The sequence below is a fragment of the Lemur catta genome, chromosome 7, assembly GCF_020740605.2.
Source record: "Lemur catta isolate mLemCat1 chromosome 7, mLemCat1.pri, whole genome shotgun sequence".
Lineage (NCBI taxonomy): Eukaryota > Metazoa > Chordata > Mammalia > Primates > Lemuridae > Lemur > Lemur catta.
In genome coordinates, this window is record NC_059134.1 from 19,854,813 (window position 1) to 19,881,706 (window position 26,894).

Here is a 26,894-nt window from a genome sequence, read left to right on the forward strand (position 1 = left end):
AGTGTTGGGAGGTGGGGCCGAGTGGGGGTGTGCTGTCTGGGTTATGGGGGCAGATCCTTTGGGGAGGGCTTGGTGCTATTCTCACAGTAATGAGTGAGTTCTGGTTCTCCACTGACTGGATTAGTTCCCTCCGGAATGGATTATTCCTGAGAGAGTGGGTTGTTATAAAGCCAGGATGCCCCCCAGGTTTTCCCCTGTTAGCACTTTCCCTTTGACCTTCTCTGCCATGTTGTGACCCAGCTCAAAAGCTCTGACCAGGAGCCAGGGCCATGCATTTGAACTTCCCAGCCTGCAGAACCGTGAGCTAAATAAACCTCTTGTCATTTATAATAAATCACCCAGTCTCAGGCATTCTTCCATAGCTACAAAAACAGACTAAGGCACGTGGCAAAAGGGACTTTGCAGGTGTGATTAAGTTTACAGACCCAGAGATGGGGTGATGATCCTAGATTTTCCCAATGGGCTCAATCTAATCCCACGAGTCCTCACAATGAGAGAACCTTTCCCAGCTGAGGTCAGTGAGCCTCACGGTGAGAATGATTCAACTCACCACTGCTGACTTTGAAAACAGAGGCAGAGGGCCAGGAGCCAAGGAATGCAGTGAACTGTGCAAGCTGGGAAGAGCTCTCAGCTGACAGCCAGCAAGAAAATGGGGGCCTTGACCCTATACCCACAAGGAAATGAATTCCGCCAACCCAAATGAGCAGGCAATGGGTTCTCCCCTAGCACCTCCAGAAAGGAACAGAGCCTTACCGAAACTTAGTTTTAGCTCAGTTAATACTTTTGCCCTACAGACTGGAAGATAATAAATTTGTCTTGTTTAGGCCACTAAGTTTGCAAAAATTCATTATGGCAGCAAGAGAAAGCCACAGTAATCATAATTATGGTAGAACTACTGACAATAGCTTTTATTGATTGACTTCCCACTGTCGGGCACCGTGCTGTTTTCCATACATTAGCTCGTGTCAGCCTCAACCATCCTATAAGGTGAGTATCGTTATCCCCATTTCACAGTAGGAAACAGAAGCCGAATGATTTACCCAAGATCACATAATGCTGAAACTACGATTCAATTCCAGGTTTGTACGCCAGTGAAGGCCACACCCATTCCACTGCTCTGTGATGCCATCCAGTTGCTTGTCATAATTGCTAAGCAAACTACTATTTTTCAAAAGAAACAAAAGAACAGAAACTAATGTTTATTAAGTATTACTATATGCCACACACTGTGCATGGTACTTCACCTATCTCCTCTCGGTTAATATAATAACGATAAGCTCTACTATCTCCAGTTTGCAGATGGGAGATTGAGCATGAGCTGGGTTGAATGCTTTGCCTAAAGGCACATGGCTAGTAAGTGGGATTCGGGAGCATGAATTCTGAATCCACAGCTAGACTTGTTCCACGATGCCTGGGATACGCGAACTTGAATGGGAACTCCACGCTCTCCCAGGTGACCATCCTCATGGCTTCATGGTAAGATAGGCACTCATTTGAGACCCAGAGGGAGCCCCACCAAGGCTACAACTACAAGCCAACAGCAGTGACTGTCCCAGAGCGGGTGGCCTGCCCTCCCTGCAAGGGACCCTCCCATGGGCCACAGTGCTCTCTGGGAGACCATGTCCATGGCAGATGAGGAAGAGGCTAACTAAATAAAGGGGAAGCAACAAAGTAGGCAACCCACCGATAATTTCACTCATTTATGTCCTGTTTCTCCTCTACCAACTCCACTTATTTCCATTTAACAAACTTAATTCCTTCAGCACTCTTGGTTTTCCAAATTGGCTTTAAAGGGGAAAGGGGCATTTAACCACCATTTCCAGATAAAGGGCCTTTTAATTTTAGAAACCCCAACAGCTCCAGGACGTACAAGGAGAATTCCTTACCTACGGCCTTCGGAAAGTTCTCCTTCTCCAGCCGGTTGGCGTGAGATTTCTGGGTGGCTGCCCAGAGGTCTGGTGCCACCCACCGCAATCCTGCTCCAACACAGGCTGGTGGCTGGTGCCTCCTTGGAGGGAGTCCTTAACAGAGCCTCCTGCTGAGGCCCCCGGGGCTATGTGCTTCCCTTTTCTGTCATCTCCGGCAAAATCCCTGTTCTTTCAACTGTGAGCTGAAAGCTCAAAGTCTCATGTTGTTAGATCCCTGCCGCTAGGGGAAATTTATGAGTGTTGCCAGCAGAACGGCATTCCCTCCCCCGCCTGTGTCACTCTGTGCTCGAAAGACCATGTCCTAGAAAGGATGGCAAAAGCACAGCTTGGAGGAAGTCACAGAGGTGACTCAACTTAGGAAACCCCGCAGCACCTGGCCCCTTAATACAGATGTCTTTAGACACCGGGTTGACCTGCTGCAGGGGTTTCAAAGAGCAGCCTCAGCTCTGGGTATTGACGGCAAAGCCCAGCCTGTGAAGCACCAGGGGGCTGCGCTGTGCAGGCACAGGCTGAGACCCGGGTCGGCTCTCCTTAACCCAAAGACTGGTCAGCCAGGGCTGCACAGAGTCCAACAAGGAGCGCTGAGCCTGGAGACTAGGCCCCCCCGACTGGGGCTGGAGCAGGTGCCTGTGGTGGACCAGAAGCAGACAAGGGGAGTGCCTGCCTCTGATCTGGGGGACCACACCCTAATTAGGAAGGAGATAAAAAGAAATCCCGTTTGGGGGAGGGTGACCGGAGACGTGTGGAATCCAAACAACGAGACAGGAGGAACAAAGGCACTAACGGTAAATCTCCGGAAGAAAGAAGATGGTGGGGGCTGTGAAACAACAGTGCTGTGGGTCTCAGAGACGCTGTCACCGCGGGAGCACCAGACCTGCGCTGCGAGGCCCTGAGCGACAGGCAGAGCTAGAACCCTGGGCACAGGGGAACAGATTGGGCTAAATAGGAAGAAAATCAATGGTCAGGACTATTCAAAGGTGGAGTGAGTTATCCAAGGTCCCTGCCACCGTGTAGACTTGGTGAGTCTGAGCACAAGCAGTCAGAGTTGGGAAAAGCTGCCAGCAAGCACCAGGCAGGTAGCCTGGCCAACAATGGCGGCTTCAGGAAAGAGCTAGAAGCAAGTGGCTGAGTCCCAGCCGAGACGCTGGGTCCAGGTTCAGGTCCCCAGGCTCGTGGAAGACTGAGACAAACAAAGCCTGCCCATGGGCCCAGAGGAGCTTGGGCACAGTCACAACATCAAAGCAAAGTTGCAGTCTCGATGACGAGACAGAGACTCGGGCACTGCAGGGGCAACACAAGTGGGCTGGATGATAAGCCAGGAGCCTGGTGTTGGAGCTGAGGGAAAAAGTAAGACCAAAAGCCAAGACTCAGGCTGACACTGAGTCATTAGACTGCTGGCTTGGGCTTCCTCCAGACCGGCGCAAAATGTGCCTCAGGACCTGGGCTTTGGCTGCAGGGATCAGAGAATATGGGGACAGGGAGCCAGCAGTGTCATTGCACTGTTTTGAGCAAGGAACGCTTATTAAATGTTAGCAGCTGTCTCTATGTCAGGTGAGACCATCAGTCTCTCCCTCCCAAAGCCTTCCAATTTGAAGCTCCTTCGGGGCCTCCCTTGGGTCTGCATCATTCATTCATTCAGCAGATGGTTAGTGAACACCTACTATGTGCCAGGCACTGTCTTAAGTGCTGAGGAAACAGCAGAAACAAGACAAAGGGTTTTTCCTAGTGGGAGGACTCTGACAGCAAACAAATAGGATCAGTATGTCAGGTGGTGATAAGGGCTATGGAAAATAAGTCAGGGAAGGAGGACAGAAAGTGCTGGGGGCAGGCGAGGGGGTATAGGATGGTCAGGGTATGACCAGCAGGCATGAGGGAGTGAACTGCAGATACCCAGGTGAACAGTGCTCCAAGCAGTGAGGACAGCTCATGCAAAGGCCCTGGGGTGGGCAAAAGCCTGGTGTGCTTGGGAAAAGCAAAGAAGCCATTGGGGCTGGGGCTGGTAAGTGGTATGAGCAAGAGGCAGGGTGGTAAGAAAAAAGAATGAAAACCAACAGAATAGGGGGCAGACGGTGAAGGGCCCTGGGGGCCATTGTGAGAACTTTGTCTTTTATGCTGACACCGGAAGTCAGGAGAGGACTGGAGCGCAGGACTGGCATGATCCAATTACATCTTCAAAGAATCGCTCTTGGTGCCATTTTGAGAATGCGAAGTGACAGGGCACAAAAAAGGCAGGGAAACTAGTAGAAAAGCCTCACAGTAACCCAGGAAGAGATAATACCGGCTGGAATAGGGCAGCAGCAGCTGGGGTGAGAAGCGGCTGGGTCGCTGGACGTACTCGGAAGCCAGTGCGACAGGACTGCTGTGGGGAGGGTCTGGGTGTCAAGGATGATCCGAGCTCTGGAGCCTATGTCTGGATAGATAGAGTGGCATTGCCACTTGTGAAGCGGGGGAGACAAGAGGAGAAGCAGGCTTGGAGTGGGGAACCAAGAGCTTGACTGTGGACATGCCGAGTCTGCGTTTGCATTAGGCGTGTGCGTGGGGATGACGGGTAGGGAGCGGGTGTGCACAGAGAAGACGTTTAAGGCCAGGGCCCTGGGGCACGTCCATAATCAAAGCTCAAGGGAGCAGGAGGAACCAGCTCAGAGGACTGAGAAGGAACAGCCGGTGAGACAGAGCAAGAACCAAGTTGGAGCGTGGTCTAGAAGCCAAGTGAAAAAGCATTTCAAAGAAGGAGTGAAAGATTATGTCAAGCGCTGCTGCTAAGCCCAGGAAGGTGAGGCCTGGGACAGATCACTGGACTTGGCAACGTGGACACCCACGGTGGGGGCTGGCAGTCTCATGGACAGGGAAAGAGAGGACAGGACGTGGACACAGCTGCGACAGGCAATTCTTTTGCAGAGCTTTGCTGTAAAAGGAGAAAAATGGGTTTACTGAAGAGGGACAGGAGCTAAGGGAGGTTTTTAAGATGGGGCATCATTCAGACCCATTAGCTAGCACCTGGGACAGCGACTCCAGCAAGAAGAGCCGACGACACTGTGAGGGCAGAGAAGGTAAAGCCCATCCACTCAGGGTGCTGTTAGGCTTGTCGGGTAGATGGAATTCAAATAAGGCTTTTAAAAATGTTTGCATAAAACGGGGGGAAGTACCCACAAAAACAGTGCAACTCTGGAGTGAGCACGTGAGCACCCCCCGCCTGGCACTCTGAGAGTTCTGGAAGGGAGAGCTCTCAGGACCAGGTGGGGGTTCTCATCTCCTAGAATGAGGTGAGCTTAAAGCAGGGCTTAGAAAAAGGGAAGAGGCAGGATCTGGTGGGTGGATGGGGAAGGGTGCTCCGGGCAGGGAGAGGCTAGGGATGGGGACAGGGAGCCCCGGAGGGCCATTAATAATAATAGATGCCACTTGCATAGCGATCGCTGGATGCCTGACACCATCCTAAGTGCTTTTGTGTAGGAACATATTGAATTCTCATAAAAACACGAAATGGGGCCTACTATCATCCCATGTTATAGAAGAAGAGACTTAGGTGCTGAGAAATTATGTTCTTGCCCAAGGTCACCAAGGATGGAACACGGACTCCTATCTGGGCATCTGGTTCCAGAGCCCAAGCTCTTGTGTGAACACACACACTACGCTGGAGCTCTCCAGGATGACCCCACGATACATCTGACTCCGACTTCCCTGCACCTCAATCATAGGAAACGGCCATTCAAGGTACCTGGGTAAGTGAGGTGGGAGGGACTGAGATGAGGGGGGACATGTGAGGGACCCTCACGTGGGCTGCCCGTTTAGGTTGACTTTGTCACAGGGAGAGACAGTGAAAAGGGCTGTGGCCGAGGCCTGCCCCTGGCGTAGAGGTTCGGAGCAGAGAGCCTCTTTTCTGCAGGGCTCACGCTGACCGGATGGCCAATTCCACAGGTCCGCAAGCAGAGCGGGGCGGCGGACTGGCCCTCGGTGGCTCCCAAGGCCATCACTGCAGCACTGTCTGCCCAGCCAGAGGACAGTGCGTGCCAACGCATGCACATCCGAGCCCCGGCTGGCCTGGCCCTCCCCGCAACACTCCTCATCGGTGTGGGCTTCATGGGCCTCCCCAGTGTAGCCCACCACGAGCTGACCAGACACTGTCTTTCAGCTGCTCTCCGTGGGAAGAGACACACCCCAACAGGACACAGAGGGACTGCTGGGCAGCCCGACCGCTGCCTGTGACATCCTGCCGCCCAGCGCTCCCCACCAGCCAAGCTCCAGCCTCCATAAAGCCCATAGGGAACATGTGCCTGTTTATCCAGACTAATGAGAGCTAGGTGTGACCACTGTCTTGCCTGCAGCTGAGCCACGAGGCTGTGAGTGGGACGTGCCAGCTCTGGCGGTGCGCGCACCCCACCCACGCAGACTCACACGCCGAAGCGCTCACTCGGCTCAGCCCTGGCAGCAGCTTCCTCATTGTCTGTGCTTCTCCAGCTCCACGGGGAGGAGGGAGGCACTCAGAGAGGCCAGGTCTACACCAACAAAACAGAAGAATTAGCAGGGCTATTATCTCTTACCTGGCTTATCCAAATGGGGTCATGGCTGAAATTAGGCAGATGGTTGCTCAATTCTAAGCTTGTGTGAATGGTTATTAAGGAGGACACGATGATGATACAGTGCCTCCCTAAGAGAGTATGAGAAGTGATCAAAGGTGAAAATATGATATTACCGAATCCCAGATTGGAAGGGGTCTTAGAGGTAACAGGTGCAACACCCCATTTGATGCTGAAATCCCTGATCGACCTATCTGTGACCACCTCCAGCTAGGGGGACCTTGATGTCCAAAAAAGCCCATTCCATCTGCCCGGTAAACATTTTTGTACATGGAACTAAAATCTCTTTGCATAATTTCTACTTCTCTTCTCCCACCCCATCCCCCAAAATAGACCTTGCTAATGACTCACGCCACATCCTAAGACTTTTTGTAAACCACTTCACAGAGCTGGAGACAGGTTTTTGAAATTCAGTTGAAATATCACCATTGCCATTTTCCTAATACCGTGTTCATTCATCCCTGCTTGACCCAATACTGCCAGTCAGGCCCCCAGCCGTCCTGCCAGGCAGAGCTGGACCCTGCTCTATCCAACAGGGAAGCAGATACTATCAGGCTGTGACATTCATCGAGGGACAAAATGAGAGGCTGGGGGAATCCAGGCCGTTCTAGCACAGATGAATGCAGGCAGCCACATACCAAAATTATATGGAAATCAGCTCTATTATCTAGGAGTTCTACTTGTGAAACAATAGCCCCATCCCCTCATCCCTGACACCTCTGCCATTGGGACTGTGCCCAGCGATCAATCACGGTATGTTAAAGAAAACAGAATACAGAAGTGAGACTTACTAACGTTTGCTGCCATCACTTGCCGGTTTTCTTTAGCTCAGCCTCATTTTGCCAGGCCTCAGGCATCAGCACACTGGCCCCTGGTGGCTGTCAGATCTCACCCACCAAGAACATACTGCCACCAGGCTATTCGGGTCTCTGCCACCAGGCTGTCCTCAGACTACCCCATTCACCCCCTCTGACATGCCCACCTACCTCCGTGAAAGGCTGGGCAAGTCACAAACCCTGCGAGCCTCAGGCTCCTCTCCACAAGATGTGCTCACTCCTACCTGCCTCGCAGGTCACTGGGAGACGGAATTAACATGTGTGTAAGAACATGCTATACGCCGCAAACCATGGCACAAATGTCACCAAACAGTTGAGAGTCAAGAGTCCTGATGTTACCAAAAGGGACTTCATCAATTCACTTCTTTTGGAACCTCAGGATTTCTTACCTATAAAATGGAGCATCTAGGCCTAATTCATCCCTAACCTCTCAGCAGAAGAGACTACAGCCTGAGGCTGTAGCTCACATGGGCTCTGGAAAGGGTGAGAGAGAAGATAAACACCCAGAAACCATCCTGTGTGGTGCTCCCGAAGACTGAGGGAAGATGAATGACGCAGCACACTGGCCTGGACGCTTCTCCAACTACAGCCAAGCCTCCTTCGTCCAGCCCAAAAATGTGTAGGTGGCAGCGGTGGAGCAGGGAGGGGAGGAGAGACAGCCTGTGTGTGCAGACACACATGGACTTTTGTTTTCGGCAAAGTATTTACTCTCCTAATTATATATTTTGTGGGCTGACAATAAAATTGGTTGACACTTTTGAGCTTTGACCAATTCCTGGAGGAAAAGAAGTCTGCAAACTGATAGGTCAGCTCATGATTCAAAACTTGCCACAGATAATCCATTTAGCAAACATTCACCAAGCCTACCACTATGGGCCAAGCACTGTGTGCTAGACCCTTGAGGATACAGACATGAATAAGAAAGACACAGACTCCCTAAGGCACTCACCAGGGGAGAGATTTATGTCCGAGAAATCTTTCCATATTCCTCTCTAGGTGACAGGTGACAGATGAAGGAGAAAGTCATCAATTTCTATTTGTCACTAATGTGAAAGACCAATTGATTGTCTATATGGGTGACTCAATTTGGAAACGAGATGAAAAGCTACGTGCCAATCAAAATTTCATAAATCAAATCACGTGGTAACATTATTAGAGGAGCCCACTACTCAGGAACCCCAAGGTGAATCCTCTACAAGGCAAAGAATTCAGTTGGGATATTTGAGTCTTGGTGCATCTGATATATTTAACACACAGCAGAACTGGTCTTAGGAAACCAGTGTTTTTTATCTTTCCTCCTTGCCCGCCCCCCAATTCTCCTATTATCTTCGTCTTTATAACATCTGAATGTTCTGTGCTGAACGTTCTTTGCACAAGATTGGAGCTCATTGGGGGGAAACCAACTAAGTAAAAAATTACAGTTGTAAAGTGCTTGGGGGTCCTAGTGAGGCGGAGTGTCGCATAAATCTGAGCTCTCGCTGCTTACCACCCAGGGAAAGCTTAAACAAGAAAGAGATTCAGTTGCCACGACAGCCTGCTGATGTGTCTCGTTCACCCACGTGGAGCAGGACTTCCCCTGCCACCTGGACTGAGCCTCTGCAATCCCCAAGCCTCAGTTTCCACATCTCTCAGCTAGACTCTGTGCCCTTAAGAAATTCTTTGGAGGCAAAAGTGTCCCCCCAAAACCCCAACAGACTATATTAACAAGAATGATTCCATCTTTCAGTTCCTTTGCCGGACAGAACACAATATATTTAATGTGACTGCTGTGATACCGGGGTATCCCAAATGTCTCCAGGGGGTCACTAACAGCAGGAGAGTAGAAAGAGGCAGCTTTGGAGACGGGCGGGTTTGAATTTCAGTACTTGCGTGACCTCAGATATCTTATTTAAACTCTCCGAGCCTCTCTTTCTTCATCTACAGCATGGGATCATTAATTCCAACATGAAGACTGAGATTTGGCAAATACCTAGCCCAGTGCCTGGCCAAGAGTAAGGCCTTTAAAAGTGGGAGTTACCATTTTAATATTATTATTTATTTAGCACCTCAGTGCTTATCCTCAGTGCTTAGCACACAGCACTCAATAAATATGTGTTGAGTGAATGAATGAATGAATGGTTGTGTTTATTATTACAGCCAAACTTTCACTAGAACCCAGTCAGGATCTTCAGCCCATGCCTATTCTCTCTTTTGAGTAAGACAGACAGACGGACATTTCCTCCTTCTCTTCTTTCTCCTTTCTCTTCTACTTCCTCCAAGAAGTCTACTTCTTTAAGCACAGGTAGAACCCAGAAGAAAGCACTTTAAAACAATGGTGCCCAACATGTTATTGGGGAGCCCGGTGCTGCATGGGCCATGGTCTCATCTGCCCATCACATTCACTGAGCTACAGCGATACATTTGCACACATCATGTGTCAGGCCCTTGTGTCAGGGAGTCACTGTCCCATGGGGTTCGGAGTCTAGTGGGAAAGTGCCATAACAATTAGAATATACAATGGTAAGTGCTGGAACAGAGGTATGTGCCAGGGGAATGGGAGAATAGGAGGAAAAAGACGAATTCTCCTGGGAGGGACAAGGTACTATCAGGAAAGGACTTTACAGAAGAAGAGCCATTTAAGCCAATGGTGATGGAAAAGGAAGAAAAGGAGGAGGAGGAGGAGGAAGAGGAAGGCCTGGGAGGAATTGGAGTTGTTTTCCAGGCAGAGAGGATGGAATGGGAGGAAGAGTGCCACAGGCAGAGCAAGAGGAATGGGTACGGCCTGCAGTAATCCTCCTGGTATATGTGGGTCACAGTGAGCTGTTCAGTGCGGCCCAAACACAGGGCCAGGAAGGAATAACAAGAGGCAGGCTGGAAAGCATAGTGTGCCCTCGGTTAACTAATACCTACCGGGTATCTAAGGTGTTAGGGGCAAGGGTAACATTTGCGGATGTCTGAACATTTTTCTGAACAGGATTGAAGGAAACTGCAAGAAAATACAACCTTCACACACTGTCGAAGGTGATCCTGCCTCCCAGTGGCTGAGGGAGCCTGTGGGTGCTCAGCAAAGAGAGCACTGGAACAGGAGCCCAGGACGTCGGGGTCTAGAGCCAGCTGCCACCGGCCAGGCCGCCTACTTGCCGTGTGACCATGGCCACACCACTGCCTCCTTTGGGCCTGTTTCCTCATTTGCAAGGTGAGCAGGTCGGATAACAGATCCTTATAATCCTTTCTGGCTCTAAGATAGTATGACGAGACCCCTGGTCTCTGAAAGTAGCAGGGGGCTGCAGAGATGGGGTGGGGTCTTCCCAGGGTATTTATTAACTGGTGGCTCCACAGTCATCACTCAGCGGACCCAGAGGGAGAGAAGCAAAATCAAAACACATTTTCAGAAGATGGATGATGGAAGGGGCTGACATATGTGTGAGAGTTTGGGGAATTTATGCAGCCGGCCTCACAGCCATAAATAAATCCCTTTCTCTTACCCAAAACCTCATGCGGGGGTAAACAACAAACACTGTAATAGACAATTTGGCTGTCTCTCCCGCCCCATGCCCCACTTGAATGAAAAACAGCCGTCGCAAGGCAGGGTAATGGCTTCGGCCGCCTCTCTCCAAACATCCGTATTGTCACCAGCAGACAAGCGGGGCTGGGTGGAGCAAACGGGGCAATTTATCTCTGAGATTCCTGGTCCCTTCCTGCAGCCCCACGCAGACAGCCATCCATTCTGAGGCTGGGGGCTGGGGGTGGAGACAACCCCAGAAAAACCCAAGTGCAAGGAGAAGTGACCACTGCGGGGATGGAAGGAGCAGCAGCGCCTCCCTGTCCCATAAGCCTGTCGAGGACGGGGGAGACCCCAGCAGCACCAGTGCGGACCCAGCCCATCTGTGCCCGAGGCCGCCTGCCGCTCAGCACAGCTACTGGCGTTTTCCTGACCTACTTCTCCTCCCATCCCTGCCCTACTCCACATCCCCTCTGGAGTCCATCTAATTAACACCTTTCCATCTATAAAGATCCGGGAGACTTTTTAAAAGCTCCCAGCACCTAGGATAACCAAGGAAGACAGGAAAACGGGGCCTGACATTGCTGTCTGGGTTTTTCTTTTCTTTTCTGTCTCTTTTTTGGCTCAACGCTGCTTCCGGGCCTCCGCTGAAGATTGGGCCCGGTTTGACCTTGCCAGCCAGCCAGGCCCCTGGCAGGAAACCGGCTGGAAGTGGCCTAGCATGACCCAAAACTGAGGGCCAGCAGAGTGTTGGCAACACTGGACAAGCGTTGTTCAGAGTGTGGGTTTTGGGAGGGTGAGGCACCCCTTTCTTTGAAGCCCTCTGTTGTTGGGGTAGCGGCCAAGAGAGGGATCCGTCAGCTCCTCCGCTTTCTGCTTCCCTCCCAAGAACAAGTGTCAGGTGAGGTGCTCCCGATTCTGGCTCAATCCCTTTCCGCTTCCCATTAGTGACAAATGGAAATTGATGGGTTACTGCTTTATCCGCTCATTTAGAGGGGGAGAAAACCTTGTAGCGCACGCTGAATAACTGCAGGCATCTTATAAATTAAACATCTTAAGGATATGAACCATTTTGCATTGCCACTAAGCAGAATTAAATTAGGTTCTGATGTTTCTGTAGAAATGAATGGAGAAGAGGGAGGGAATATTTTGTTTTTAATTCCTTTTTTTAAGCATGCAGAGCAGCGCACCGAGGGCAGGGTAAAGGGGAGAATTGAGTCACCTGTCCACATTTGTGATTCCAATCAGCTGCCACTCGCTGCATATGCACAGGACAACATGCCCACAAGGTAACAGGGAGCAGCTCGGCCTCTGGCACGTGATACCTGGGCTGGCCAGGGTCTCAGTGGCTGGCCTGCCTCTACCCACACCAAGGTCTCCTGACCACCACCAGCATGCCTCCTGATTGCAGCTGGGGGAATTCAGGAACTTTAAGTCAATCCCCTGGACAAACCATGTTTGTTCTAAGTCAGTCTCTACCCCTTTTAGATTCAGGCTTAGGATCTAGGATCCTGCCTTTGCTCCCACCCTAGCCCCAGTCTGGGAAGAGGGGCCTTGTGGTTATCTGTCTGGAAAACCTGCCTGGTATTTGAGTCCCTCTAGGACTGTCACTTAACCCTGGCCCTGGGGTCCTGCTGTTAGATGAGTCTTCTTGTGGCCAACAACCTACCTGCCTGGGTTTGCCAAAGCTGTGCCACCCATCTGTCCACACTGTCCCCTGTCCCCACATACACAGGTAGACACACCAGATCCCCAACGTCCCACATCTGTCCTGACTCCATGGGTTCTCTGTTGCTGGGCCATCAGATAACCACACTGTGCCTGCTGGACTGGACTGTGTCCCTGTCCCTGCGGCTGACGAGTCTCATTCAGTCTTGGCAGGGGAGGAGACATTAATTTCCCAGGCCTTCCCCTCCAGGGATGGGTGTGCAGGTGGTGCAGGTGGCAAGCCTGTCTGCCCATACCTAGAGTGGGCATCCACGCAGCAACAAGGACAAGGCAGACACGGAAGTGACCCTACTCCCCTCTCAGAGCCAGGCCACAGCAAGCAGACACAAAGTCAAGGGCCCTTCCAGGCAGCTGGGCCAGGGTCACCCAGCAGCCTCCTGGCTTCATCCAAACTGAACTGTGGACACAGCACACTCTCGGGGAAGCGTTCTTAGACTGATCAGAGGAGAGAAGTGACCTCTTCTCTCATCCACAGCCCTGGATTTGGACTCCCCAAGGCCATTCTCACCCTCCTTTTTCACTAACAGCTGCCCCTTAATGTGTTAGACTGAGTACATCACCAAACACACCAGGGAGTTATCAGCGTCTGTATTCAAGTCACCCAGGGAGCTCGGCAGGTTGACCAGGTCAGAGCTGTCGGCCTGTCATCCGGCTGACCCACCACCACCACCTCCGCCCCAGCCAAACTCAGGAGGGCACAGCGCACGTTCTGGGCGGCCCCCCGGGGGTGGGTGCAGCACTCACATGTCCCCTGGGGGCATCACCCGTAGCCGGGCCGCACTTACCGATCCTCAGGGAGTGCGGGCTGCAGGCCACCATCACGAGCCACGCAGGAAGCAGCACCAAAGGCGCCGAGACGCGGGGCATCTTCTATAAATCCTCATGGAGCCCTCTGCTGGTCTGGGCATGACATAACTCTGCGAGAGAGCGGGGGGAGCACGTGAGTCCTGCGCCCCAGCTAGACAGCCCCCCATCCCAGTGACCCGAGCTGTCAGGGAGCACCCCGAGAACCTCTGTGGGGAGGGGGGCGGACAGCCCATCCAGGAGAACTTCTGGCAGTGCCGTGGGAGAGCTCCAGGCGGGCTCCAGGCAAAGCCATGGAGTTGGGGAGGCCCCTGCCTTTCCTCCCTCCGCCAGAGGGCTCAGGTTCCAACTCCCGCCCCCTGATCCACGGGGGCAGGCTGTGGTGACTGTGGTTGGATGATTCACGGTGCCTCATTGGAAATGAAGACCTTCATCTGCCCTTAAGGACCTGGAGCCATGAGTAGACAGGAGAGGAAGGGTGGGAGGGTCACTCCGCTGCCCCAACACAGCACGCACTGCAGGCTGGGGCAGTGGGCATCCGACCTAGCTCCTCCACTCGCCAGCCGCGTGGTCTGCACAAGGGCTTCTCTTTGTCTCGGGTCAGGTTCCTCATAGATCAAAGTGGTATAACAACCCCACCTGGTGGGGCCGAACTGAGGACTAACCAAGATAACACAGGAGCAGCCACCATGCCCAGGTCCTGGGCTAAACGAGGGGCTACACAAATGTCAGGCCCTCCCTGGCCCAGATGGGAGAGGTTTACTCCCAGCAAAATCCTGAGGGCCGAAGCACACATCCCCGGTCATCAGCTGGTTTCCACATCTGCTGTGCTGCCTGCTGAAAACCCCCGCCCCATCCTTCCTCCACCAACCCCTCTCCTCCTTCCCGAGGGGGGTGGGTCCCTCATGTCAAATCCAGAACCTTGGAGGGGCTTTCTCTCCTGAAGGCAGCACAGGCATTGTCCCCCTGACTGTGACCTCTCAGACACAGGGACCCAGACTCTGTAGGAGGCCAGATCTGCCCCCATCACTGGGGCGAGGGTGGGGCTGGTGAGCACCTGGCTGTGCTAATCCCCGTGCCCCTGGGGAGGACAGCAGTGTGACGATGTTTCCTCCACCCACACCCTAGACAGACAGTCCCATAGGAAAACGGACAAAAAACCTGAACAGACACTTCACTATAGAGTATAACCAAATGGCCTATAAACATTTGAAAAAGTGCTCACCTTCATCGGGTATCAGAAAAATACGATTTGAAACCACAATAATATATCACTATATACCCACCAAGATGATTTTTTTTTTAAAAGACAATATCAAGTGTTAGTAAGGATGTGAAACAACTAGAACTCTCATATCGTGTTAGTGGGAATGCAAACAGATATAACTGCTTTGAAAAACTGGTCTACTACAGCTTTACGCATATGCTAATGACCTACCAACTCCACTCCTAGGTATATATCCAACCCAAATGCATGCATGTGCTCACTGAAGACATGTACTGGAATGTTCCTAGCAGCATCCTTGAATTTCCCCAAACTAGAAACTACCCAAATGTCCAGCAGCAGAACGGAGAAATATATTACATAGTTACACCATGGAACGTTATACAGAAATGAAAATGAATAATCAACAATGACTTGTAACAGCATGGATGAATCTGATAAACGTTGAGAGGAAATAAAAAAGCCAGGCACAGACAGTATAATTCTACCTACGTAAAGTGCAAAACCAGACAAAACTATTCTGTGCTATTAGAAGTCCACTTAGTGGTTAATGGTTAGGGTAGCACCTGGCAGGGGACAGGAGGCACTTCTGTCTGGGTGCTGGTGGCACAGGTGTGTTCAGTTTGTGAAAACTCACTGCACTGTGCATTTATGACAGCTGCACTTTTATGTGTGTTATGTGGCTCGGGGCACCCCCACCGCCCCCACACTCTCAGTGTTCCAGCCACACCCGGCGCCTTGCAGTTTCCCTCTGCCTGAAGCAGGCTCCTCCGCTTACCCCTGCCATGTGCCAGGGGGTTAGGCCCCTCACTGTGAGCTGCCGGCCTTCTCCCTCCATTGCTGTTGCCTTTATGTGTCTACACCTGGGATCAGTGTGGCTTCCATAAGGGGAAGGACTATCTCCAGTCCCCTGTCCTATCCCCAGAGTCTACTTACACATAATAGGTGCACAGCACATATTTGTTCAGTGAATGGAAGGCCTCAAGCAGTTGGCTGCTAGAGGGAGACAGAGGAAGATAAAGGGTAAAGGACTGGGGTAAAGACAACTCCACTGCTGGCATAGCAGGCCCAGAATCTTTGTTCTTTAATTCATGGGTGTTGGTGCAGGGATAGATTAAAGCAAACACAGTCTCAAGGGAAACTAGACATTCTTACTTATTATGGATAAAGTTGATTATTCAGTGATTTTCTGTCTCCCCACTAGAATTTAAGCTCAACAGAGGTGGGGCAGGGGCAGAAATCTTGTTTGCCTGTATCCCCAGGGCCCAGAACAGTGCCTGGCATGTATTATGGTCTCAATAAATATTTGTTGAGTAGATAAATGAATGAACTGTCAAAGAGGAAAGAACTTTAAAAATATGGTTAGGCTATATAAAGGTAATACTAAATACAACCATTTATATCAAATGTCTTCCATTTATGCCCGATCAGCACGCTGCACAATAATTATTATGCAAACTGCTAAATAGGTGTCAGATTAGCCTGTATAAATTTTATTTGATGACAGAACTACACTCAGTTCATACAGGCCTGACTTTTATTGCCCGCAGCTCGGAAGCCTGGCTGATTCTGGAGACCACAGTTGAGGACAACAGTGGCTCAGGAGCTGGGCTGTTCTTGGGCCTTAGCTGTCTGCCCCTGGGCACGAGGAGGAGAAGCAATCTCTTCCCAAACCTTGCAAGAATAGAAAGAACCACCATGTTGCATGTGTCTAAGGCTCAGCAGTTTGCAAAATTCTCTCCACAGTCTTTATTGTATTTAATCCACAGAACAAGCTCTATTACAAACGAGGAAGCTGCGCCCAAGAAAAGAGACGTACCTAGCTGAAGGTCACACAGCTGTCCTGAGGCAGAGCCAGGGCTAGCCCGGTCTCCGACTCCACTGGCCTTTCTTTTATATCTTAACTGTTATAGAGCAGAAAGATGAAGCTTTTAGATTCTTCATCAAAAAATGCCAAGAAATTTGAGGTCTTTATTTTCAGTTTCATCTTAGGTCCTAAAATGAATCCAGTCTTAGGACCTAACAGTACAGCCTCGGTTAGCTGAAAATATTTTAATAATTGAGAAGTAAAAAAGAAAGTATTCTGGAGATAAAGCACCAAGACACTCTTTCTACTAACATCACCCTCCCTGGGGGGTTTCGCCTCCACCCACGGTTTATTAGCCCCTGCATGCCGTGGCGTCTCAATCAGCCTCTCGAGCCCAGAACACTTGCACTCGCACACCTGCCTCCTGAATCCCCACCTGGACGTCCCACAGCACTTCAGACACACCTGGTCCTAAAGAGAAGGCCTCATCGCCACCACGCCCGCCATCTGCTTCTCCTTTTACTTCTCCTTCTTAGTGGGTGGAACCACAATCCACCAGTCCCCCAAGCCAGAAAGCTGAGAGTCACCCTAGATTTTTCCATCCCCACACTCCCACGTCTAGTCAGTCACCAAATCCTGACAGCCCTGCTTCCGAAACACCGCAGCCTTCTCTCCATTGCCACCAGCTGTCCAAGTGCAGGCATTTGTCAGAAGCAACCCAGACCCGTGCATCCTCATCCTTATTGGTGTCCCTCCTCTGGTCTCCCCTCTTTGGTTGGTTCTCCACACAGTGGCCAGGGGCTTCTTACTGAAACACAAACTTGATAATGACACGCTCCTGCTCCAGGTAGTTCTCCATGGCACAGAGAATCAAGGGCAAACCCTTCACTCCAGCAGATAAACCCTCCCGTGGTCTGGCCGCCACTCACCGGCACCAGACACGCCAGCAGAGCTGATGCCCCACTTCCCTAAACACACTGCATCCTTTCACTGTGCTCCCACGCTGCGTGTGCAGCCCCATTTCCTGACGGCCTGCAAACTGCTTCCTCCAGGCTCAGCTCCTCATCTGTCCTCTGAGGCTTCTGTGACCCCCTCCTCAACTGCTGCCACCACCCCTGGAATGCTCCTCATAGGGGCACACACCCTGCTTACGATGACGATGCTGTCTCCCCACAGAATGCAAACTTGGATGGCAGGGACCGTGCCAAGCACCTAGCACCCTATCTGGCACATAGTAGGTGCTCTATTAATATTGGCTGAATGAATAAATGAACAGATGGTGTCAAAAAGGCATTTTCTGAGTTTATACCAATATAAAATAAATTCCCAGTTTTGCATGTACATTTCATATATTTGCTACAGTTAAAACTAATGACTTATGCAGACATAACTCTGCAGACGCAGGCAAAGGGTAATCACAGTGGTAAGTGTCGAGAAGGGGAGGGAGGCAGACATTTACTGCCCTTTTATTCTGTGTCCTCACTCTGTTGCCCAGGCTAGAGTGCTGTGGCGTCAGCTTAGCTCACAGCAACTTCAAACTGCTGGGCTCAAGCAATCCTCCTGCCTCAGCCTCCCGAGTAGCTGGGACTACAGGCATATGCCACCATGCCCGGCTATGTTTTTAGTTGTCCGGTTAATTTCTTTCTATTTTTTTTTTTTTTTTTAGTAGAGACAGGATCTCGCTCTTGCTCAGGCTGGTCTCAAACTCCTGACCTCGAGTGATCCTCCTGCCTCGGCCTCCCAGAGTGCTAGGATTACAGGCGTGAGCCACCAAGCCCAGCCCCACACCTGTATTTTGAACGCAAGCCACAGGAGGGCAGGGCTTTAGTGCTCTTATTTGCCGCTGCACCCTCAGCACCACGGACAGTGCCTGGAGTCTAGCGGCTACAAATGTCAACTGCGTGAATGGATGAATGGCCATTTAACTTTGCACTTACTTAAGCCAAGAGGGGCAGGGGAACATCTCTTGCAGGCATGTACCCCTGACACACTCGCCGTGTGCGATACTGAGTAGTGCGATGATGTCTGCTGGCTCACGAGCAGCAGCCAGTTGGGAAGCACAGACAGACACGGCCTGCCCTGCCAACAGCTCACTGCATTCCGGCTGCACGCGTGCTCTGGGCTCCCTCGGCCGGGTTGTGCTAAATGGCCTCTCCTCTCCTGACTTGTCAGCAGTCCCTCTGCTGGTCTCTCTCTCTTCCTCATAGGGCTCCGACATCATTAATTGTGATTTTCTGGAGTGGGCTGGGGAGCAGGCTGACAGCCACCAGACGGCATGTGGTGGCAGGAAGGATAGAGGAAATCAGAGGGGCAGCAAGATTAATTACAGGTTTTCTCTCAGCTGTGGGCAACAAGATCTTGATTACTCCTCCCGATGCTCCAGGCTCCTCAAGACAAATGGATGTGGGCTCCTCCATGGTGCTCAGACTCCCCTGGCTGGGAAAGGCTCCATGCAGCAGCCCGCAGCCTGGACGGGGTGTGCAGGGTGGTGGGGGCGCCAGGGCAGGGTACCGGGGCCACCCCAGGCCCCGTGGCCTCCTTGAGGAAGACTCAACCTTTGTGGCCTAATACAGTTGGGCGTCACTTTGTAGGTATCCTGTCTCCATGGCAACAAGGAGGGAGATGCCAGGAGTGTCTCAGGAATCAGAAACTTAGGTGCTCACTTAGCTCTAGGGATCAACTCTCTGAGCCTCCGTTTCTCATTCTGTAAAAGGAGGGAATTAGACTACATGATCTCTAAGGTTCTTAGAAGCTCTGGAATTCTGCAGTTCAGAGAACTGAACTCTATGATAAGATAGTCCTTACTGAATGTTTACTATGTGCAAAGAACTGTTTCAGACTCCTTTGCTCCTCAGAAGAACTCAGTGAGGCAGATACGCTCATTCTCCCCACCTGCAGATTCGGAACCCAAAGGCAGAGAGGTTGCATAACATGCCAAGGTCACCCAGAGGGTGCATGAAGGAACCAGGCCATTGGCTCTAGGATCCCATTCCCATCTGGCACTCCCTACACCCACCTTCTCTCTGTGACCCAGAATCTAGCACGTAGTTGGCACTTGAGGACATGTTGGAATGTGATTATGATGATTATAATGATGTTGGAAAACAAGTCGAGTTAAATGCAGGTGATATCTCTGGCCCAACTGTACATCGTGCCGAATCCGGGGAGCAGGCGACAGAAGAATGTGTCTGGGATGCCCTTTGGCAAAAAGGTCAGCCCAGCTGTCCTCAAGCTCTAGGAGTTACCATGAGGAGACGCTCCCAGGCATTTGTGATGAGTTAGGATACGGCAGGTGAGCCAGACGGGCATCGGCACCGGGAGCTGGACCCGGCCTGACTCATCCAGATCAACTGAAAAGCAGAGGCTGCACCAACTGCCCAGCCCTGGCCCGACTGGAGGGAGGATGTCCCCTGAGCCCTGCAACTGCAGGTATCTCATAGCAACCAGGCCATGGGACTGGGACAGTCCGTTCCGAATTCTCAGGCCCTAAGGAGCAAGAGGAATGAGGAATCCCCAGTCTTCCCCCTCCAAACCACCTCCCGTGTAGATTTCAGACCAAAGTCCCTAACGCACCTCTAAACAATGTCCCCTCACTAGAGGCCTGAGCAGGTGTCTCTGACTTCCAATCCCAGTTGTCACTGTGTGTCCTTAAGCTAGCTGTTTAACTCCTGGAGCTTCACTTCCACAACTGTAAAACTACAGATGACAATGCCTCCCTAGAAAGGCTGTCACAAGAGACCTCAGGTACCATGCAGTTGTGAGTGTGCACTGCCTTTCTTCCATCTCCCCACCACCTTCCACACTTCCCTCCAGCCCTTGCACACAAAGCACCCTGGGTCTGGCCACATCTTCCCCCGATAAGACAGCCTCTGGCGCCTGCTTGCTGGTATTAATCCACAGCATTCTCACCTCCAAAATGTTGCTCTAGATCAGCAGCTTTCCCTGAAGAAGCCAGTCCTCCTTCCCCACTCACACTCATCCTGGCTGAAGAGAAAGAACAGTCCATTGGAGGCAGAGACCTGTGTGACCTTCGACCTGTCACTTATCCTCCTGGGGCTTCTATTTCCTCTGCTGCAAGGTGGGGAAATGACATTCACGCCATCTACCCTATAGGGTTGCTAAGAGGACCCAAGGAGGTAACAGGTGTGGAATTACTCTGCAGATGAGTGAAGTGCTTTCAAAGCAAAATGGTGTATGATGTTCCCGTGCCTTAGACCACCCAAAGCATATAAATACTCTTAATACCACCGTGTGATTTATCCTTCACTCATTCAATGAACACTTCTGTTGAGTGTCTACTGTGTGGCAAGTGGTTTTCCAGGCCCTGGGACACAGTCCATGCCCTCATGGAGCTTACAGTCTGAGACATCAAGAGACATGAATGAGATACTCAGATAACTCGAGGCCACAACTACAGGCAGTGAAGGAAAAGTACAGGAGGCCACAGAGCACGGCAGGAGACCCTGCGTGGCAGAGAGGGAGGCTTCGCTGAGGATGAGCTGTTTTCCTTCAGCTGGCCAGGCCCTGAGACGGGCAGTGGGGAGGGGGGAGGAGATCAGGATGGGGAAACCAACATGTGAGACCAGAGGCCTCTGATGGGACACAGCACCGTGAGGTTCAGAAACGGCAGGGAGCAGTGAGCCTGCAGGGCAAGAGCTTCTTCTCTGTGTCTGTGTGTTGATGTCCAGTCTCCCTCAAGAACTGTGGCCTCCCTGAGGACAAAGGCCTGTCCTCTCTCTCTCTGCACCCCTGGGTCTAAGACTAGGCTCTGCATCCAAAGCAATTTTCTCCATTAACCTTGTCCCAGACCCAGCCTCCTGCACAGAGAAGGTGGGGCGGCCACGGCATCGGCACCTCCTCTCCCCTGAAAAGGAGGCGGTTAGAGGTGAGAAGACAAAGAGCTAATCGCAGCCACCTGAGCCAGCGGAGGTGAGAGACAGGCCCAGGGGCTGGATGGGAAGGGCAGGCCTGGCTCTGAGTAGTGAAAAATGTCCCTGGCATTTATCTGAGGCCACCACGCTGGGTCCCGGGGGAGAGCACGTGAGCAGTGGCTTGGAAACGAAACAGCCCAGTGCTGGAGCCGTCTGCAGCACGCTCAGAGCAGGGAGACCTTGCAGAAGGGGTGTCCACAGAGGCACTGGGTGGGAGGGGGAAGACCAGCGCGGAGAGAACAGCTCTTAAGGACGGCATTTTAATCACCTGCAGATACACGGCCCTCTCCTGCTAGGAATCTCTCTGGGTGTTTGGGAGGAGAGGGGCTGTCCTGCAGAAGCTTGTCTGTGCCTTGGAGTGAGGGTGTGTCAGGCTGGAGAAGAGGGTGGCATGGGGTGGCAGCTGTGTGATGGACCATGCGATCAGAACGTCACCATCGGAAGCCAGAGGGGGGCTATTCTAGTCTCCCCAGTATGGTACTCAGGTCACAGGCAGGGGAAAGCACTCGAACTTCTGTTAGTGACAAAGAGGAAGTCCTGAGGCTGACAGCTGCTGGGCACAGACACGGAGCGCCTGTCCCTTGGCCTGGCTCCATAATGCCCAAGATCCCACCACATCTGTCCTGTCTGCAGCCACTTCACGTGCACATCAGCATTTCTGGCTTCTCAGACACCATTGTCAGAAAGTAATGCCCTATCTTTCTTTTTTAAGTCCTTGCCAGAGAAGGTGAGGAAGCAGCTGTTCCTGGTCCCACGCATTCCTTGTGGAAACCCAGGCCCAGCACCCCCAGCACTCCCCAGGTGTGGGGTAAAAGGACAGGAAAGCCAGATACTTTAAAATATACGTCTGCAGCAATGTGAGTGGTGTCCCCTTCAAAATTCAGAGAAAGAGACTTATTCCACGGGAGTCATCCAAGCTCAGAACATCTCTAGGAACTGCCGAAAAGCACATGCAGGGCGCACGCCACTCCCTGCCTTCCATCAGCTCGGCAAGCAAGGACTGCCAGCGCTCCGGGCACGGCCTGGCTCCAGGCTCCCGGAGGGAGGGCGAAAACAGTGGAAACTGGCTGCTGGCCGCTGCCCCTGGGGAGGGGGCTGCAGGACTGCAGGCAGGGGCAGGAGGGAGACTTGCTTTTCATCCTCAAGTGTTCTCTGGTATTTGCATTTTTAACTAAGAAGTTGGATTGCTTTTTCAATTAAAATTCTGGTTAATAATTTAAAAAACAATAAGAAATCCAGACTCTTTCAATGCCTGGCTCCAAGACCTGGGCCCATTTCTTAACCCCCCTGAGCCTGGGTCCCCTCTATAGAGAGAGGCTGATACGCCTAAGCCCAGGCTCAAGTGCTCAGTGAGTGCTGGGCCTGCCCATGCCTCTGGTGACCTCTCTGGGACATTCTTCCTCAGCCTAGATGCTCTGGCCACCTGGAAAGGAACTGGAGCTGAGCCTGGGAGTTTACCCCAAGACCCGCAGTCCCCCCAGCCAGTCTCACCCCCTCATAGCTACTGTGCACCTGAGTCCAGCTACAGCCACTGAGACCCCTGGCTCTGGTTCTGGGCTGGACTCAGGCCCTCCCTTGGGAAGGATGGACCTGGGGGACTGCTACATTCAGCCAGTCTCCCGGGAGGTCAGGCGTGCAGAGGGTGCCCTGTCCAGCAGCTGCCCTGGACTTCTGCATTCGACACAGCCCACAGAAACCACAGGCAGAGCCAGGAAGCCTATGGGTTGGAAGTCCAGGGGCTGAAAGCTCCGCCCCTTCCCCCTCCATAGTCACACGGTCATCGTGGGGAAATTCTTGACTTCCTTAGCTAAGCAAGGGGGCTCCTCCTGCTCTCAACACCCCCCACCTTGGGATCTTGGTGAAGGGGCACATACCCCAAGGAATGCTGCTCCAGCTGCCAGAAGTGGGGAGAAAGGCTATGGGTGCCGTACCTCCTCCAACAGGGGGCTGCCACGTGAGCAAGGGCTGGGCACACCCCCAGATCCCAGCAGCTCCATAGCGCTGTGCCAGAATGCCACCCAGACACTCCCATGTGGAACCGTTCCTCAAGGGGCTCCCTGGAAAAGTACAATGTCCTTGTGTGAAGAGTAAAATACCCAGGAAGTCAGGATTCATGACAGCAACAAGGCAGCTTTCACAGGGCAGGGCAGCCTCTATCTCTAGAGAGAGAACAGAACTGGACGATGACGGAAAGTCATCCCTGAGCCCCTGCAGTTGGAGCAAGGATCTTGGAAGACGTGGGACACACACTGAGCCCGGTGGTGCATGCTGAGTGAAGAGACTGTCCAGGTGTGTGCTGGGGAAAGCCAGGGCTACCCAAAGGACGGTGACGGAACCAACCCGGCAGGAGCATACTGTGTCTGGGGGCCCAGAGAAACACAGGTATTGGGGTCAGATTCTCAAAGGCCTTGAATGCCAAGGCTAAGGAGTTTGGACTTTATCCTCTGGGCAAAAGAGAGCCATTGAGAGCTCCTGGGCAGAGAAGGGCCAGGACCGGAGCTGTGCTTTAAGGAAACCGACGGGACCAACAGGTGCCAGATGGCTTATAGAGGTCAGTGGACACTTAGCCACGTGTAGGGGAATTTGATTGTTGGGAAAAGCCAACTCTGAAGGGAACTGACCTGAACTGACCCCCTGAATATCAGAGTACGGGAATTTTCCCACACGCTGGAAAAAACAGTTTCGGAGCAGCCACGGTTGGGTGGGAGTGTAGACTCTGTGGTTCTCTGAGGGAAGCAGAGCCCCAGGCAGCTTCCGAGGCAGTCTCAGAAGGACATGGGACATCAAACTTGCCACCTGGATGGGGCCCATCCCAAGGTGCTGGGCTCTAATGGGAGTGACTCTGTGGCAGGGGGTCTGGACTTAGAGTCAGAAGGCCCATGTTCAAACCCGGTTCTGGCACTTGTTCCCTGTGTGATTGCGGTTGGGTCCTTAGTTTCACATAAGACAGGAGACATACTACTTGCCTGGCCGACTTCACAGAGTTGTTCAAAGATCACAGAGGATGTTTTGATAACATGCAATTGTGATGAGACGCAGTAATCGCTATAGCTCTGTGAGCCACAGTGAAGCCATCTTGTGTACAGGCTCACCATTGTATGATTTATGAGCCCGTGACCTATGAGCTGGGAAAATATACATGGAGAACAGGAAAAAATAAAGTGATTGACTTGTAACTGATTGTTTAAAAACACTAGGTGTGTATAGTCAAATTTTACTATGCTCGAGAAATGTTCCTTGACTTAACTGATGCTATCTGATTCTGTAAGCTCGCTTGCTTATAGATTGTAATCATAACAGGTGGTCTGAGGCAGGTCCCAGACCCCCAGGTGAGGGGAAAATTATTGCAACATATATTCCAAGCTGCATGCATAGTATCACGTAAACACATGTAGTGAAAGTATAAAACCCCTGCACTTGTAAGGTTCGGGGCCATTCTCTGTTTCTGGACTCCCCCAGAGCAGGGGTGGTCGCTGGCCAGCTAATAAAGACTCACTAATTCGAACTCATTTGGACTATGAGGTCTTTTCTCGCACTCTGGACCATAACAGCAATCAGAATTAAGGAACGTGTTTTTCTAAATCAGACCTCCATGCCTGGTTAGTTCTTAGCATTCCTCTTCCAACCTTCCGACCCAGCCCAACATTTCACCCCCCCATCTTATCTAGAATATATATCTGATGCCCTAGGTCTCAGATTTATGGAATAGATGAATGATTTATCTTTGCCTTCTATAAAACACCTAGGGCAATATTTTCCACCTAGTTGGAGCTCTATAAATGTATGATTGATTAATTAATAAAAGTGAACTTATAGAGGATGTTTTAATCCTATTATCTTCCCCCTACTCAGTGACTCATCTTAATATCAATGTTAGCAAGAAAATAATTAGGATGGCAAGTTGGAGATCTTCCCCCACCCGCTCCATTCACAAAACTTCACAGGATTCATCCCACAGGAAGGCAGTAGGAGCCAGTGGTTACCAGCTCAAACTCTGCCTCCACTTTAAACAGAGCTCCCTGAGTCTGCTCTCTGCTACTTACTAGCTTTGTGACCTTAGGCAAGTGATTAACCTCTCCAAACCTCAGTTTCCCCATCTATAAAATGAGGAAAATGTTAGACATTCCTATGGCTGCTGTCAAAGATGAGCTGCAATCTTAGCAGTAAGTCTGCAAATAGCAAGTGCTTAGTGCCTGACAGTTGTTATTGTGATTATTGCTATTATTGTCCAGAGCCAAATCCCCATGATTTGGGGGCACTGGTGTTTGGGTACAGATTTTCCATTAGCGTGGAAGATTGTGAGTGCTCTATGACAGCCAATGGATTAAGCCTCTCATTGCTTTAATCTAGAAAAGCAGTTAGACCCCCAAAGCCAACTTAACATCCCTGCTATGGGATGGCATCTGGGGCTGGGGCCACCGAATGGATCCATCGCCCTGATGGTGCTAGCCCAGCGTCAATGGTGCAAGTGAATTACAAACAAGGCCCACCTGCTGTGCTCAGCAACAAAACCCGGCAGGAGGGTAATTGCCCGGAACTTGAGCACAGGGGGACACAGCAGGCATGGAACACATTAACCACAGGGAAGAGCAACTTCCCAACACTTTCGTTTTCCACACGACCCAAGGAGAAGCCAGCAGGCAAGGGAACACGAGGCAGGCGCCAGATAGGGAGTTGTGGGGAACCGCAGAAAAAGAAAGGCGCTTCCAGACAACCACAGTGAGCTGCCCGGCCCAGAAGCTCCCGGATCCTAGAGGAAGGGGAGATCACCTAGGCCAGCAGCACACAGCCAGGGCTTCCTACATCAGCGTGGGTGCCCAGGATGCTGGGCATCTCTCTGAATCCTGCGTGATCCATGCCATAGGAAGGCAGCCTCCTTGATCTTAAGCCCCCACGTGAGTTATTCGGAGCAGACAGTGGGCTCACTGAGGCTGGTGCAGGCAGTGGCAGTGTAAAGGCCATTCATTTGTTCATTCATTTGTTCATCTATACACTCAACATGCATTCATTAGGTAGCCATTGCATGTAGAAAGAAAACTGACATGACACAAAACATTCCTTAGGGGCTCACCGTCTGTAGGAGAGACAGGCACAGACATCAGACACCCAGCACAGGCTGGAACTGCAGTCACACAGCCGAGGCAGGAGGCAGTGCTGGCACTAGGCAGAGAACTCTCAGCACTTCCCGGGCACAGTCAGAGGGAGCTTTGCAGAGAAAGAGACCCTCGTGCTGGTCTTGAAGGATAGACACACATACACACACCCCACACATACACATACTGCATACCATAGGTACATATACCTACCATACATACCTATACACAAACATACCGTACATACACCTACACACGCATACACCACGGATACATGCACATATACACATCCATATACATACATTTACATGCAGGCCCACACATACACACATCCTCAGGTTTTAGGCACCTAAGAGGGAAGCACGAGGTCCAGGGCTCTCGTGTCTCCACCAAGTTCTTACCATGCTCTGAGGCCAAAAGGAAAAGCACAAATTCAAGTCCAGGGCAGAGAACAGTGCTTGTTTTTGATTATCTTCATTGTCTACTG

At 51.5% G+C, this 26,894-nt stretch overlaps 1 protein-coding gene across 1 annotated transcript in view; it reads right to left on the reverse strand.

The window, feature by feature from the left end:
- Positions 1-13,481, reverse strand: part of GRIK4 (glutamate ionotropic receptor kainate type subunit 4) — a 295,913-nt gene extending 282,432 nt beyond the window's left edge. Inside the window, exon 1 of the mRNA XM_045555389.1 lies at positions 13,333-13,481. Within this exon, the coding sequence (XP_045411345.1) occupies positions 13,333-13,414 (82 nt within the window). The 5' untranslated portion in view covers positions 13,415-13,481. The remainder of the gene's footprint in view (positions 1-13,332) is intronic.
- Positions 13,482-26,894: the final 13,413 nt, after the last annotated feature.